Below are 16,971 nucleotides of genomic sequence, written 5' to 3'. Positions count from 1 at the left end.
GAGACAATAAATAAAGGGGTAAAAATAATTAAATACAAAAATAAAGAGGGCAATAAATAGTGGCAGGCTGGAAAAATATTGAAATATTGCCACTAATATAGTACTGCAGGTTTGGGTTTAAGTGGGGAAAAAACAAATCGACTTCAGTTAAAAAAAAAATAAAAAAAATAAAGAGTAACAAGGTGGACAAAAAAGAGGAAGGGCAGGCATAAGTGGACACCGAAGACCGGTATAAGTGTACCCTGCGGTCGGAGTGGGTGTCCCCCCGTAAAGGGTATTAGCAAGGCAAAAGTAGGCAGAAAGTAATATGGTAAAAGTGAAAAGACATTTAAAAAAGCACAAAACCAGAATAGTAATTCTTGAAAGATCCACAAGATGGCAGTGAGACTATTAAAACAGTAGATGTATTCATCTGGACTTAGATAATATGGGCGATGTAACAGGCATGTCGTTATATTTGTTGTGTCTTTATAAATGTATTTAGATGTTTTGTCAGCAATAAGATCACATATAACCTTAACATTAGGTGAGTTTCAATGTCCTAAGTGCTATTAGCGTAACGCAGCAACTGTCAAGGAGTTCCCCCCCCTTCTCACCTGAATCTGTTCTTTTCCGGTGTCTTTGGATGCTGCCTTCTTTCGGATGGATCGGGTTTTGAAGAAGGCGGCCGCATCTCTGCCGAATCCAGAATGCGTTCAGTTTTCCAGGAGGCCGAATCCAGGAATCCAGGAGGCAAGGTAAGTTCGCTAGAACTAGAATCCAGGAGGAAGAAGAAAGGGGGGGGGGGGTTTGAGGAAGGGAAGCGGAGTGGAAAGGAGAAGAACCGCGAGCTACGGAGCACACGTCTGGTCGCTACTTCGCAATAGCATTGAGACGCACGGAGCCGCGGAAGGCGTGGTCTAGAAATAGAGAAAGGTTACGTCCAACGCATGGAGCGAGAAGGGAATGCGTTGGACGGCCATATTGGAGGTATTAATGGGTATAAGTCCGTTGTGACAGGGACCATGAGGCCCAAAAGGGGCGCACCCTGCGATTCATGACAGCATCTTTCAGACTTTATTCAACAACCCAACACATTTCCTTTCGTAAGTCCCATCTACCAGCCTCTTCTTCAACATTAGCACATTGGATCCGTTGGGTCATGAAAGAAGCTGGTATTAACATATTTTCCTTTTGAGCCTTCTTTACAGGGTGCCATAGCATCAAAGGACTTCTCCATATGTGGTAGACTGGAGGACATCATGAAGGTGTCACGCTTTCACCTCGTCCCATCTCTCATACATCTAGGCCAGGCAACATTCATACTGCATCGTTCACTTTGCCCCAACCTCATTACCCCTTACCCACGTTCAGGGAGTGGCACGTGAGCGGGTTTGTCCCAGGGGCCGAGCGTTCCGCTAACACAGGCACAGGGATTCCCCATTCGTCCGCTGGCAGCTTCCGTGGCGTCTGCGGGATGCTGCGCGAGGGCGGTCGCTACGGCAATCACTGGGACGAATCCAGCGGTCATGTGGCACAACCCGGGTCACGTGATGCGCTATTCCACTTCACTCGCGGATCATGTGACGCAGGGGCAGTGACTATTTATGCAGTGAACTCCCGCGGCATCGCGCTTCACAGCTGTTCACTTCGGAGGACTCTGTACGGCGCTTTGGATACTTTGTTTCACGGCTTTTGATCACAGACTGTTTTACGGACTTCTTGGATCACGCTCTCTGTCTAAACTGCCTGAATTGTTTACTCGACCTCGGATTGTTATTTGGACTGCCTCGGACTGCCCTATCTGGATCTGTTTTTTCCTGCCTTCAAGCTCCATCAGCCTTTGTGATTCCAGCTTGCTTTCAATCACTACAGGCAGGGAGGTTGGGGTTCTCGCCCAACCTGCTGTTCCTCCTTTCCCTTCTACCATCGGGGAGAGCCTGCTCACGTGTCATCTTCCACGGAACTACACCAAGCATAGGATATAGGGTCACAACAACCCTTGTTTAGGTAAGCCCCTGTATACTTATTAAGTTTCTCTTGTGTACTGTGCTCATTTGGTTGCTAACCTAAGCTTTCCTTTGCAGCGGTCTTGGGGTGATCAACATTCCGTGGATCCGGGCTTTGAGGACAACCCACCTGTGGCCCCAATGATCGCATAGGGAGTGATCTTGTATTCTCTCTTTGTGGTACTTGGGGACGGAGGCTCCATACTCTTCACGACAATCAAGATACCTGACAGAAGGAAGCAGACTGGATACAGGAGTCTACTTTTAAGATATTGCATCATAAACATATTACACATGTTGCAAGTACAGTGTTACTATCACTTTAAACTTGCATAATAGCAAGCATCCTGTCTTGCAAAAGAATGTATAATCTTCCACACTAAACTGCTGATAGGTTCTTTATTCTACTAAAGACAAGGAGGCAAGTATTAGTCCTACAAACCTTTCTTTTGTCAGTTAACTATGGAAAAATATGGCTATGATCGACTTTGCAAACACTCTGAATCCTGGCCTTCACTGGTAGGCTGGATTCCTTTAATGGTTTTGTTCCCATTATGGACTGCCTCAGGTTTCTGCGTGCTACAGAATAGAAGTGGTAAAGGTAGGACTACTGATTTGGCCATTTATGGCAACAAGACTCTGTTAATTGTTAGTTCACTGTTTAAGCAAAATTTCAGTCAGGTTTTAAAATGTTTACATTTCCTTTTAACATTTAACCGTGTGATTTTCTTTTCTGCTTGATGAGCTGGTAAAGAAGACTAATTTATAATACTCATCCCCCTTTTCTTTAATAGAATCTAGAACCTCATGTCATATTAGAGGGGCAAATTATACCTCATACCTCACTCAGAGCAGAAACAAACTGGTAATGCTAACCTCTGAGAATATCCAAAGTCAGTCAACACTGAGATGAGATCCAGTTTTTCCCCAAACTGAACTCCCAATAACCTACAAACCAGACACTGGCATCTCAGAGGAAATGCATCTCTGCCAGTGCCTTGGCATTTTGTGATAATACTGGAGAGTAGTATCCAAAAAGATTTGATTTTCACTTTTATTTTGAAACCTTTTTTCCACTTCATTTATGTTTTTTCTTATACAACTTCTTAATAAGGAATATACAATAGACAAATAAAAAAGGACAGTAATATGTGGGTACTCCTAGAACACATTGCTTAGTCTTTGTGCGCATCGGCAGGTAACCTATCATATCACTTGCAAACTTCTCATGTGTGTGCGTTCAGTATTTACCAGGTTACTCACCGTAGTGACCACCTTACTCCTAGTCCATAGTCCCCTTTCCTCCATACTTATGGGACATCTCTCCGTCCTGTGGGACGGGACCAGAGCACTTTGTAAAAAGCATCCACATTTTTTCCAAAAATGTGTCCCTCTCTTTCCTGCGTGGGGTCCGGAACGCGGCCGTAACCCCGCCCACCTTGGCTCCGCCCCGCGCATCGCCCATCAGTCCTTTTCTATCGCAGGGTCAAAGACCCATTAGCAAAAACAGAAGAACCTTATTAGAGGGGACGGTGGGCGGGCGTATGGAGGAAAGGGGACTATGGACTAGGAGTAAGGTGGTCACTACGGTGAGTAACCTGGTAATACTCCTATGTTCCGTCCCCTTTCCTCCATACTTATGGGAGATTTCCAAGCACTCCTTACAGGAACTATGGGTGGATGGAAATACCCCTTACTGAAACAGGTTCTTCAGCACAGCCTGGCCGAACTGAGCGTCAGCTCTAGAGCTCATATCGAGGCAGTAATGTTTACAGAAAGCAGATAGGGAGGCCCAAGTAGCCGCTTTAGCGATGGACTCCCAGGGAACATACTTCTGAAAAGCAACCGCGGCAGCCTTGCCTCGCACCTGGTGTGCATGGATACCTTTAGGAGGTTTCAGCTTTTGGACAGTGAAAGATTCCGTGATACAGGCGGCAATCCATCTGGAAATAGATGCCTTAGACGCCGGCCTGCCCTGAGGGTTACCGAAGGTCACAAAAAGTTGAGAAGAACTCCGAATCTCGGAAGTCCTGTCCAGGTAGAACTTAAGAGCTCTTCGGACATCCAGGCAGTGTAGAACCCTTTCCGCCTCCGAGGCAGGGTTCGGAAAAAAGACCGGAAGGGAAATCTACTGATTCAGATGGAATTCGGTCACTACCTTTGGTAGGAAAGCTGGGTTTGTCCGAAGGACTACCTTGTCCTTGTGAAAGAGCAAGAAAGGATGTTCCACCGACAATGCCTGGAGCTCACTCACTCTCCTCGCTGATGTAACGGCGACCAGAAAGGACACTTTCCAGGACACGTAGTTGAGGTCAACGGTAGCCATTGGCTCAAAGGGTTTATGGCACAGCGCCGTCAGAACTACATTTAGGTCCCAAGGCGGTTGCGGACTACGAACCGGAGGGTAGATGCGTGTCAAACCAGCAAAATGTCTCTTCACCACCGGGTTAGTTAAAGAATAAGAACACTGGTCTGTAGAGAGGTAAGCGGAAACCGCTGAGAGATAAGTCCTGCAAGACAGAACATGAACCCCTGACTCTGCTAGGGAGGATACGAAGGACAGCACTGTGTCAATCGTTGCCACCTTCGGGTCCAATTCTTTCTCCAAACACCAATGACAGAACCTGAGTCATTTACTCTTGTATTGGGATCTGGTCGAGGGTTTCCTGGCTGCCTGGATAATGCGCATGTTATCCGCAGACAAACTCAAACGCTCTAGAGACGTGAACTCAGGCACCATGCCGCCAAGTTGAGCGATTGTGGGGAGGGGTGCACATCTGCTGTTCCCCTTGGTGAAGAAGATCGGTGGACACACCGACAGGTGTTAAAGTTCAGAAAACCAAAACCTGGCCGGCCACCACAGAGCTATCAGTAGAAGAGAACAGTTGACCGAGCTCTTCAACTTCCAAATTGCTCGATGAACTAGGGGAAGAGGCGGGAAGGCGTAAGCTCTCATGTTGTGCCACGGAATCTCGAGTGCGTCCCCTAGAGAGGAGGCTCTCAGCCCCCCTCTGGAGGCGTACTGAGGAAGCTTCTTGTTTACCGCTGTGGCGAAGAGGTCCACCTCCGGGGTGCTCCAACGCGAGAAAATCCATGAGAGGATCTCCGCCTTCAACTCCCACTCGTAGCTGACCACTGTCCGCCGGCTGAGGGCATCCCCAGTGACATTCAGCTGGCCCAGGATGTGCACTGCAAGCAGCCAGACCCCATGAAGCACGGCCCACTCCCAAATCTGGATGGACAGGTCCACGAGAGGGGGAGACTTCGTTCCCCTTTGCTTGTTTACGTAATACATTGATACCACATTGTCCGTTCTTATGCGGACCACCTTGTTGACAATGAGCAGTCTGAACGCCTTGAGCACCAGAAAAATCACCAGAAGCTCCAAATGATTTATGTGCAGGAGCTTGTCCTGAGGCGACCAGAGGTCCGAGACCTGAAGAAGATCTAACGTCGCACCCCACCCCAAAAGGGAGGAGTCTGTCGTGATCGTCACCATGGGGGCAGGGTCCTGGAACCCCGCGCCCACTGACAGGTTGCTGAGAGATGACCACCAGTCCAGGTCCACTCATGGAATCTGGAATAATTATCCGCTTGGAATCCGGGCCCACAGCCTGACACCAGGAACTCCGAAGAGCCATCTGGGTCCGTCTCATTTTGAGACGAGCAAGAGGAAGAGCCAGTACACACGAGGCCACAAGGCCCAGAAGCCTCTGGAACCACCAGGCCGACATGCTCTCTGACTGCGCAAACATCTGACACGTGGCAAACAGATCTGCCATTCTGTCCCCGGTCAGATACACCCGGCAGTCGATCGTGTTCCAACGAAAACCCAGGAAAGTCAGGTCCTGTGAGACCGTAATGGAGGATTTCCGCCAGTTCACCGACAGCCCAAGATGGAACAGGAGCTGAAGGAGAGACTGGAGGTTGCCCGCTGCTGCCAACGGACAAGGGATGCGTAGGAGCCAGTCGTCTAAATAGGGATACACATGGATACCCTGGAGACGAAGATAGGCCGCAATCACCGACATCATCTTCGTGAAGACACGCGGCGCCGAACTGAGGCCAAAAGGAAGCACCCGAAGCTGGAAGTGCTCCTCTCCCAAAGAGAAGCGGATATACCTCCTGTGTGGATTCCAAATCAGGATATGCATGTACGCATCCTGAACATCCACCATGCTGAGCCAATCGCCCATCTGCAAAGAGGAGCGAATCGGGCCTGGCGTGATCATCTTGAATTTCTCTTGGGGTAGGAAAAGATTGAACTGGGAAAGGTCTAGGATGGTGTGCAGGCCAGCCTGGTTGGGTTTGGGCACCGTAAACAGCCAGGAGTAGAAGCCCTCCCCTCGCTCCCCAAGGGGAATGGGTTCCATAGCTCTGAGGTGCAGAAGTTTCTGAACCTCGGCCTTGAGGGAGGGTGAGCCCGACAGCTGAAAAGGAGGGTGGAGGGGCGGGGTAGGGGGTAAAGGTAAGCGGAAGCCCGCTTAAGCGACTGACAAGACCCATCTGTCTTCAGTGATGGCCTGCCACGCCTCCCAATGAGACGCAATGCGTCCTCCCACCGGGGTCTCGTGCAAGCGCGTAAAACCCTCATTTGGCAGGCTTATCGGTGGCGGTGCCACCTGAACCTGATGAGGAGGCTGAGGAGCGGGAGAAAAACCACGTACGCTGTCGTCTACGGCAGTTATTCCCCGCAGGAGTATCCACTCTGCGAGATTTGCGGTCGAGGAAGCCCCTAAGACCAGAGGAAGGTCGACTTTGCGACAATGGCCTTTGAGATTTGAAGGGAGCTTTAACCAGAACAGACAATGATTTAGCCGTCTGAGTGCCATCTTTGGTTTTGGTGAGCTCTCCATCAGTAGAAGAGTGAAAAAGCTCCTTACCATCAAATGGAAGGTCCAGAACCTTGTCTTGTACCTCCTTCGAGAACTTAGTGGCATGCAGCCACGCTTTCCGCGAGGTATCGACCCCAAGCATCAGACCCCGAGCCGAGGTGTCTACGTGATGAGCCGCAGCCTCCAGGAGATCCTGGGCCAAGACCCTGGCATCGGAAAGGCCCCCTCCGAAATCCTCCAACTTCTCAACCGGAATGTGCTCCTCAAACTCCAACAGACCTCTCCACATCCACATCCGCATCCGCATGTTAGCTCCCGCCAAAATCAATTCTGCATTGGCCTGCCTGAGCTGTAAGGCCAAATTGGCAAAGATTTTCCTCCCTAGGGAGTCCAGGAGCTTGTCCTCCTTTCCCAAGACCTGAGTAGCCGTCGCGGAGGAGGATGCTGCAGGTCTGGATTGCAACGTAGCCGCAGCCACCACTGTGGAGGAGGGAGGCGGACAAGACGACAAGGCCACTTCTTTCGAAGAATGCAGCCTGTACCTCGCGTCAATATTTTTATTGACGAAAAGAGTGTGGCTTTTCCCAAACTCTTCGGACCTTGGCCAGAAGGTCCTTCTGCAAGAACAGGCCGGTACGCTCCAAAGGAGACCAGGTGAACGCCCCAGAAAGCACGCCCTCCTGCAGAGCAGGTGCCTCGGGCACCGGAACATCTAAGAAACTCATGTCCAGCACCCGGTCATGGAAAGCGCTGATAGAGCGGGGAAGGTCCTCGTTGTCCTGATCGCCTTGAGGGTCATCTAACAGGTCAGTATCCTGCTGAGCCGTGTCAGGCACTGCCTTGTCCACTGGGGACAATGGTGGCAAAGGCGGAAGCGCAGGGGGAGGCACCACGGGCAAGAGAGGCGCCGGCAGGACCACCGGCGGAACGGGTGGAGCCGGAGGCGCAGGTGGACATATCTCCTTGAAAAGCCCTTTGAAATATTCCCTCATGGGGTCGGTGCGCATAAGCGCTTGAAATTTACTAAAAAAAGGCGTCCTCAGGAGATTGGTTCGGAACCTGAGGAGGCCTCTCATGAGGTGAACAAATCCAGGGACGTAATGGGGAAGGGTGCCACACCGGCCCCTCCACCGACGTATCCACATAAATCAAGGGAGCCGCCCCCGCGGGCAACGAAACATTGTGCGGAAGAGGCATCCGGGCATTTCAATCATAAACCGGCCGGTAAGGATGCGCACAAGGGACCTTAGGTTCACCCGAAGGACCGAACCCTACACCAGGGGCCGATGGCGTAGTTGTAGGGTTAGTACCTAAAATGGCCACCGTGGTCGTGGCGGGAACGGCCACCATTTTGTCCTCATCTGAGGGGAACTGCGGCACGTGAGGAAGTGAGGCAGGGGTCCCCGTCGATGGGTCAGGGGTCTTAATTTTAGCCTTAACGTAAGGAACCTCGGTAGAGCCGGTACTATGAGGCCTGGTATGTTTCTGCGACATACCAACCGCCAACTGAGCCTTCGAAGGAAGGGCCTCGGCACTGCCGGTAAAAGAAGAAACTTTCTTCTTTGCCCCCTCAACAGATCTGGTGTCACCACAAGAGCGGGAACGGTGAGCAACCACTTTCACCGACAGGGCCTTGCCCGGCCCCTCAGAACTGTTGGTAGCCTTAGCATCTGTACGAGGGACCTCGGACCTAGGCCCGGTAGAAGCCTTATCGGCACGGGCCTCGAACATCCGTTCGGTAACCTCAAGCCCAGCCAAGACCTCGGGGCGCACCCCGGTTTTGTCTTTGAGGGAAGCCGAAAGAGCGGCCTCAGAGCAAGCTCTGGTACCCCACGACTAAGTAGAACTGGGTCTACAAACAGCCCCCACAGGAGGGGCCTCGGAGCGTACTCCGGTGAACACAGGCCCCTTACGGAGACCCTCAGAGAAAACTCTGGTAGAATTATTAGGCCCGACAGGCACCTCAGAGCGAACTCCGGTAACAGAGCGATCAACGCCCCCTCCCGGCCCGAGAGGAACCCGAAAGGTATTCCCCGGCCAGGGTGCTCTGAAAAGTAAAGAATTTACCGGGCGTTTTTTCTTCTCGTCGATGAACGCCTGAAAATGTGAAGGAGGAGTTCGCCCGAACACCTCCTCCCACCGCTCCAACTGACGTTGAAGTACCCGGACTGAAAGGGAGTCACAGTAAAAACAGGAGTCCCAACGGTGTTCCGGACCCAAACACTCTAAACAAAGAGGATGGGGATCCGCCCTCGCGAAGCGACAGTGACACGATGAACAGTCTGGAAAATCTAGTTTAAAAGACATAGACAGACTAGTAAACGGACGCTAGCGAGAGCCAGAGAGGAAAACAGGGAAGAAAGTCTTCCGAGAATGCAAGTGCGTCCGGCCCCCGATTGTGCGGAGAGAAGGACTGATGGGCGATGCGCGGGGCAGAGCCAAGGTGGGCGGGGTTACGGCCGCGTGCCGGGCCCCGCGCAGGAAAGAGAGGAGGGACACATTTTTGGAAAAAATGTGGATGCTTTTTACAAAGTGCACCGGTCCCGTCCCACAGGACGGAGAGATGTCCCATAAGTATGGAGGAAAGGGGACAGGACGTAGGAGTATATTACCATATGGGGGAGATTATACACCACGGTAATCAATTTTACACACTGAGAAACAGATCAATGATAGGTCACAATTACATTCGCCAATATACGATGACCCACTTATCTTGAGCCAGCCGCAACTTTATCTGGCATGTTGGCAAACTACTCTCTCAATTTACCCCGTATATTCTTTGGCTTACTGGACAGTGGCATCAATTCGGCATACATTGTTGCCTGCTTCTGGCAGAAGACTAGGTCTCTGATCCAGAGTTCAATTTTCAGAGCCGGTTTCCCTCCCCAATACATTGCTATACACCTTCTAGCCATGATTGATGCCATATATAGCGGCCTAAAGTCTTTAACGTATCTCTCTTTAAACAGGTCAAGCAGCTACGTCTCTGGAACTAATGGAAGAATGTACCCCGTTGCATTTGACACCCATTACAATATTTGTAACATAATATTTTTCACATTACAATTTTCTACAATGAATCCCAACAACATTAACAATATGTTACTACTAATCTTTTTTTTTTTGGGAAAGAAAAGCTAAACAGTTAACAATAGCTTACGCGAAGAGGCCAGTAGACTGAACTTGTCAGGAGGGAATGGGGACCCCTCTCATCCTGGGGTGGGAGATCTACCAGGGTGGAAGCTAGAGTCCCCCTTACCCCATAGAGGAAAGGAAGCAGTAGTGATAGCCCCAGTTCCTGTCCCCTCCTGAAGTGTCTGCATGTGTTTGGGCGGTACCGCTGTGTATCATCCCATACCTTTCCATGAGAGTGCTGGCCAGTTTCTTTCTTTTCATTGCAGGTAACTACATACAGCAACAGCTTGGACAGACCGACAACAGCCGACCAGAGCTTCCAGACAGGCCATTCCTGTTACCAAATCTCTAAAACCAGCAGGTAGAGGGCCACTATGCAGAGCAGCCAAGAGCATTTGCAGACGCAAGGAATGCGGCAGCATGCCAGGTAACACCAGAACATGCTACGCTCCAGAGGCTGTGGTAAAGCTCCACAAAATGGACTATTAAATAATATGGCTCCGAGCAGCTCCCTGGCAAAGAAAGAAGAGATATTACAATACTCGTCTTGGACTTAGCCGCAGCACAGCTCTCTGACATGAACTGGAACACTTTACAACTTGGGCCGCCATTATCCTGGAATATTGGTGCACACGCGAGGAAAAAAGGAGTAGGGCTTAGCCTCCTTTTTATGCATTTTGGTATTTGTTACACTTGCCATGTGTGGAAGATGGGGCGTGATTGGCCAGGGTAAGAAAACCAATGGGAGAAGGAGGGGGAATAAGAAGGGGGACAGGAAACCGGAAGGTCTGGGGTGTTCGGCTGAGGTCAGAGGAGGAGGTGTCAGACTAAGAGACCAGAAGAACGAAGAAGAGTGGAGGTGATTTGCAGAGGTGGTCAGTTATTGGTTTGTGAGAGCAAGTGGTTCTGTGTTGCGCGGGTGCATGTGAGGTGAGTGGGAGTTTAGATAGGGCAACTGTTTTTAAGCCCTCACAGAGGGCTAGTCAGAACAACACAATAGGGGTTAACCACCAATAGATACTAACATTGGGTGTAGGGATGCCTGGTTTAGGGAGGGTCTTGCTTTGTTTAGATGAGAGCACGAGCTAGAGCGGTGGCCCTTTGAGCCCCTTTCACAAAACATAATACAAATAAAAACCTCAAACTGGCTTTGGGAGTTGGTGTGTTAGTGAGGCCATCTGTGACAGTTAGTACTTAGCTTTACATTTTCTATACACAACAAGGGGCACACTTGGTTGAGAAGTTTTATTGCACCAAAAATGTGTTTCATAGCTGCAATTAAGCACCCACACAGACAGTGGGCAAGGAGTGGACCCCTTGCTCACTCTTCTGAGAGAGGCACAGCTTCACCTCACTGACAACGCCAAACAAGGCAGAAACATGGTACCCATTTTCAGAGGAGAATTGCATAGCATTTCTGTGATGGCCTGCGCGTGAGTGCATCCAGACCGATTTACAAATGGATATTTGTTATCCGTGAAAGGTACAGTGACCTAAAAAGTGGTTGTAGACTTTCCTGAGTGGGGGCAATCCCAAAGAATAGGTAATTTGGCTATGTCAGTTCTAAGTCAAGGGGCTCCGACATGTTTGCACATTTTGAAAATCAGAATCACTTCTCTCAACCTTATGGCAACAGCTTAAGAACACAACTTTGCTGAGACTTCTTGAAAACATCGTCTTCTCAGATGCCTTGTGATGGTAACTCCTCATGATGCCTAAAGGAAAGCTTCTTCCTGCTGTTCTGCATCTTTCATCCAAACATCATGAAATTGTACCATTGGACACTAGGCACTGGATACATTTAATCATTCAGTCATTCAAATCACAGACCTGTCACGCGGCGTGGTTGGTGCAGACTGCCGGCCCGCTTCCAAAGATACAGCTCTCTGGTACTTCAATTCCTTGTAACTCGTCACCATCTGAAAAAATGTGTAAACTGTCACAAAGTAGGCGAAGCATGGAACCATCATGTTTTACATGCATAAGTTACTAGAAGTAGCCACCGTACCCCATTAGGAGAAGACACAAATACCATATGTATACGTGTATTTCTATAATACAACACCATGCATGTGGAATTAAAGTACTGGGACGAGGAAACACCATGTGGACGGGGGAGTAAGACAAGGAGAAAATCACATGCCACATTCTAGTCTTGTTAATATCAGTGATGATGTAAAACCAATAAAAAGCGAGAAACGAGAAAACTCGAGTGTGTGGAGTGGTGGACGTAGTAGAAGAAGTGGTTGAAGCAGAACGAAGAACGAACAACAAATAAATAAGAATAATTGTTCGGGACAATGATATGCTCAACTGAGTCGCAAGAGCCAGGTAAGGCAGGAAGTGAGAGAAACTCTTGCGAGCAAGGGTATACCGAAACACGGGCTACCCGAAGGAACAGTATTGATGTAGTGCGACAAAGCTGCCGCAGCTTATTGCTGGGTGTGGAAGAGGCGCTCAGCCGTGTGAATGCAGGCTGCGTTCGCAAACAGGAACACACCCAGTCCAAGAACGATCAGTCGCGGAAACCAAACATGGAGAGCGTTCGTGGTCATCCACAAGCTTCCGGTTAACTGCAGGGAAGACTACGAACGTACAGGTGACGGATGCCTTCCACGTCACAGGCTGCAGAGAATGCCTGAGTCTTATGAGGCCCTGTAGAAGTAGACCAGAAAGCCAGGACTTTGATGACTGGTGTTGGCAACGTGGAGCCGGGAACCTGCTGCAAAGATCTTTTGATTGCCTTGACCGACACCAAAACTGAGAAACAAGTCGTGGGGCAGTGCTATGTGGAAAAGGTAACTGTTAAAGTCACTTATAAGGTATTTTCCGGCTGGGGTTTACAGGAAATGGTGGCTGATTAAAGGCAGGGAATTTGCTTGTAATCACTAAAAGCACTAATCTTCCTCATACCAGTTTTTGGGAAACCATCAGCACTAAACTAGTGATCCAAGTAAGTTAGATAAGGGAAGTGAATACATAAGCCTTGAATAACAAATACCAAGGCTATGGGTCAAAACGAAACACAGTAAATAATCTGTTCAAATAACAGATTCATGCTTCACTGAATGAAAGACTTATGTAAAAACTGTGAGAACATAGTGACACTAAAGAAAAGGATTAGGAAGGACAGGGGAAGTGGATTGTCCCCCTTGGCATTTTCATTTGAAATAATTTGGTTGCTACTCCACCTGTTGGAACCTTAACTCACAGAACTGAACCAGGCTGGAAAGAAATAGCCAAAAGACATTTTTCCCTTGCAGTGCATTTTTGTAGCATATAAAGTGCGAGGGTCAGATTAGGTTTCAGGCAAAGGATTGTTTGTTTTTGACATCCTAACTACGATTGATACATTAGTTAGTTGTGTTGAGGCAGGGAAACTCCTCACAGATTAAGGGCTAGTGAGGCATTTGTCCAATGACCCTTATGATTTACATAAAAGCAGCTGGGCAACGAACAACACTGTCTCCTATGTCCGTCCCCTCACACAAGGCACATTTGTGGCAGTACTTTAGATTTTTAAACAATTCTGTCATACTTTCAGTAGCATTGCTCTCATATGATCCTGACTTAAGAGATCCTTCTAACACGACTGGCCTTTAGTACTATGCCAAAATGAGTACCACAGTAGCACAAACCATGCTCCAAGTTTTATAAACTCAACGACCGCAAACTAAATGCTGCTCCTCTCAGCAGCCTCAGAGATAGCCCAAGTATTCGGGATCACAAGTGGAATCCCTCTGACTTTGGAGGACTGGAATGATCTTGATAAAGTGATTCTCTATCAGAACTAAAGCATCAAAACCACTGTTTTTCATTTGACCTGCCAACGAAGAGAATGGAAAAAAAAAAACAAGAGGAAACAAGCAAAAGAAAAATCCTCTACCCCCATAGCAACTTGCACCTTAACTGTCAGAGTTCACACCCTTAAGCGCCCTTCATTACGCTGCTTCCCAACAGAGCTCATTACAACCTTTCGAATCCACTACTTCACTATCAGTACATTGTCCCTATAAACCCCACTAAATCCCAGTACCTTAGTCCCTACACTTTCACCGCCTGAGGTCCCACCATGTGTGACTCCCCCCCACCCCTCCACTATTCCCTGTCTTGGCCCACATCTCACGTCTCTGCCCTTTCCCAAGCCAAATCCTTGCCCCACTCTTGGCCACCTGCGTTTTTCCATCACGTTATCCTCTCCAGTCATGTCTACATCTGCAATCTGTGTGGGCATCCTGAGTTTCGTCCCAGAAGTTTAAACATGGTTTTGGCCATAGGTCTGCCAGTGCCTCCAGATATTGATCTGCTGGCAGCAACCATGAATATCGGATGCTTCCAGTTTCATGGTCCGTGAAAGCACAGAGGACAGGTGGGGTACCCACCAAATGTTCAGAGAAAATAGCTCTGCTTGATCATTCCTCCTTATCCCAGTTCCTGCAACCATCATCTAGACTATATTCCTACTTCTTAGTCAAAGCGGCAGAGGGAAACCATTGCCCTGTGTTGTGTCTGGTCTTTCCCTGCACCCTGCCCTGTATGCATGGAATGCTTTGAATGACTGACAAGGTATTGTTGAGAAGGCAGCACCAGGTCCTGGGGGCCTATCGGGTCTGCAAGGGGCAGACAGTAACTTTGTTGCGTGAGGCATTCAAGTCTCAGTTTGGAGTCTGCATGGCCAACCCAGGCCAAGGAAGGCCAGTAGTGACTGTAGGAACCAGTTGTGTCTGCGAGGGGCAGCAAAGGAGCCAGTATCCAGGCGGCAGCATAAGAAAAGGAAAACAGTGACCATATTGCTGTGATGGGTAGACCTACTTACATAAGTGAGGCACACCTGCGATATTGATGGCTCTTGTGGGATTCCAGTGAAACAGGCCAATCTTGCTAGAATGAAGAAGGAAGTAGGTTCTCTAGTGAGCAAAAGAGAGGGAGGCAGACCTGTCTCCCTAAGGTACTGTGGGGCAACATGTGTACACTGTTTTGGACAGCACCAGGAGGCAGTAATGGAGAAGAGATGGGCTCTTCTTTCAAGTTGTTGTCCTTTATGTGGTGCTGTAGTGTTAAGTCCAGAAGAACAAGTTACTTACCAACTGGTAATGTTCTTTTGATTGGATGTTCCTCCAACGTATTCCTCATCTTAGATGTATTCCATCCAGCTTTGCTGCTCTTTGGAAATTTTTTCGGCAGAGGGCGCCGTGCGTCGATGACGTCGAGTCGATGGTCCCTCGAAGGACTCCGTCGAGGGTGACGTCATCGGGTGTATAAGTAGCAGGCGCAGCGCCCGTTGGCCTCAGTTCTGTTTTTCCCCTTTTTATCTTTGATCTTGTACTGTGTAGATTGTGCCGGCAGACAGGTATGAGCCTTGCGAGATTTGAGATGGCAATAACCCGGAAAAATCTACAGAGGGGTATGCTGGGAGGGCGATGAGGAATACGTTGGAGGAACATCCAATCGAAAGAACGTTACCAGTTAAGTAACTTGTTCTTCGAGTGGATTATGTCCTCCAACGTATTCCTAATCTTAGATAGACTCCCAAAGCAGTATGGACAATTCCTCTGGAGGAGGGGGTAGATTTTTCGATACTCTAGGAAGCATCCAGGTTATAGAATTTTGAGAAGGTGTGTAGCGAAGACCAAGTTGCTGCTTCGCAAATGGATCTTATTGGAACACCTCTTTGAAGGGCCATGGAGGAGGCGATGCCTCTGGTGGAATGAGCCCTTAACCCTTCCGGAGGGTCTTTTTGAGCTAGTCTGTAGCATTCTAAAATGCAAAGCACAAACCAGCGTGAAATTGTCTGTTTTGTCACCGATTGACCCAGTTTCCTTCCTGTGTAACCTATAAACAGCTGGTTGTCCACTCTAAGTCTGGAAAGTCTAGAGAAGTAAAAGCTTAAAGCTCATTTCGGATCCAACCTGTGTAATCTTTCCTCCTCCTTCGAAGGATGGGGTGGAGGATAGAACGCGGGTAAGACAATTTTCTGACTTAAATGAAAATCAGATATTACTTTCGGTAAAAATGATGGTTTCACCCTCAACACAACTCTGTCCTTATGGAACACAGTATAGAGTGGCCCAGAAGACAGTGCCTGCAATTCGCTCACTCTTCTTGCTGATGTTAGAGCAACCAAGAAGGCTGGTTTCCACGTTAGTAATCTTAATGGACACGTGTGCATAGGCTCAAAAGGAGCACACATTAAGAATTTTAGGACTAAATTTAGATCCCAGATCGGTACTTGAAATGGGTGAGGAGGAAACACATTCGTAAGTCCTTTTAAGAATTGTATTATCAAAAGAATTTTGAAGTAGGAAAATTCTTCCGATGAGCGCTTGAAAATGGAAAGCGCCGCAAGGTAACCTATTATTGTTCCGATATTCAGACCTCTATGTGCTAGGGTCAGAAGGAAAGATAATACTTTCGGAATAGAACATAGAAAAGGATCGACATTCTTTTCTCTGCACCAGTTGCAAAACTTTTTCCAACGTAAACGGTATAGAGACTTTGTTGCTGGCCTTCTTGCCGAAAACAACACCTCCATAACGTCATCTGGAAGGTTCCAATCCCTGTATCTCAGCCTTTCAGATACCAAGCATGAAGGTTGAGCGTTTTGACCTCTGGATGGAGAACCTGACTCCCCATTTGAGAGAGAAGGTTCTCTCTTTGAGGAAGACGTACTGGAGGACAGATGGACATGTCTAGAAAGTCCGGGTACCACGTTCTCCTGGCCCAATCCGGGGCAATTAGGATCATACGGCTCCAAAGCCTTCTCAGCCTCCTGATGACCTGAGGAATGACGGGAATTGGAGGGAACGTGTACAATAGTGGGAAATTTCACTCCACCACGAACGCGTCTCCCAGGGCTCCTCTCGGGGGAAATTCCCTTGAGCAATACCTTTTGCATTTTCGGTTGATTGCGGTTGCAAACAGGTCTACTTGAGGGGTTCCCCAAAGGGCGAAGATCTCTTGAATGACTTCCTGAGCCAGTTCCCATTCGTGGGATACCGTGCTCTGCCTGC

General features: G+C 48.7%; 1 protein-coding gene across 1 annotated transcript in view; it reads right to left on the bottom strand.

The window, feature by feature from the left end:
* The window catches only part of LOC138454181 (C-Jun-amino-terminal kinase-interacting protein 4-like), a 993,589-nt gene that overhangs the window by 696,713 nt on the left and 279,905 nt on the right, over nt 1-16,971 (bottom strand). Inside the window, exon 4 of the mRNA XM_069607022.1 lies at nt 11,792-11,880. Within this exon, the coding sequence (XP_069463123.1) occupies nt 11,792-11,880 (89 nt within the window). The remainder of the gene's footprint in view (nt 1-11,791; nt 11,881-16,971) is intronic.

The sequence above is a fragment of the Ambystoma mexicanum genome, chromosome 1p (assembly GCF_040938575.1).
Source record: "Ambystoma mexicanum isolate Mex_15411 chromosome 1p, UKY_AmexF1_1, whole genome shotgun sequence".
NCBI lineage: Eukaryota > Metazoa > Chordata > Amphibia > Caudata > Ambystomatidae > Ambystoma > Ambystoma mexicanum.
This window is presented reverse-complemented; position numbering and strand designations above follow the sequence as displayed.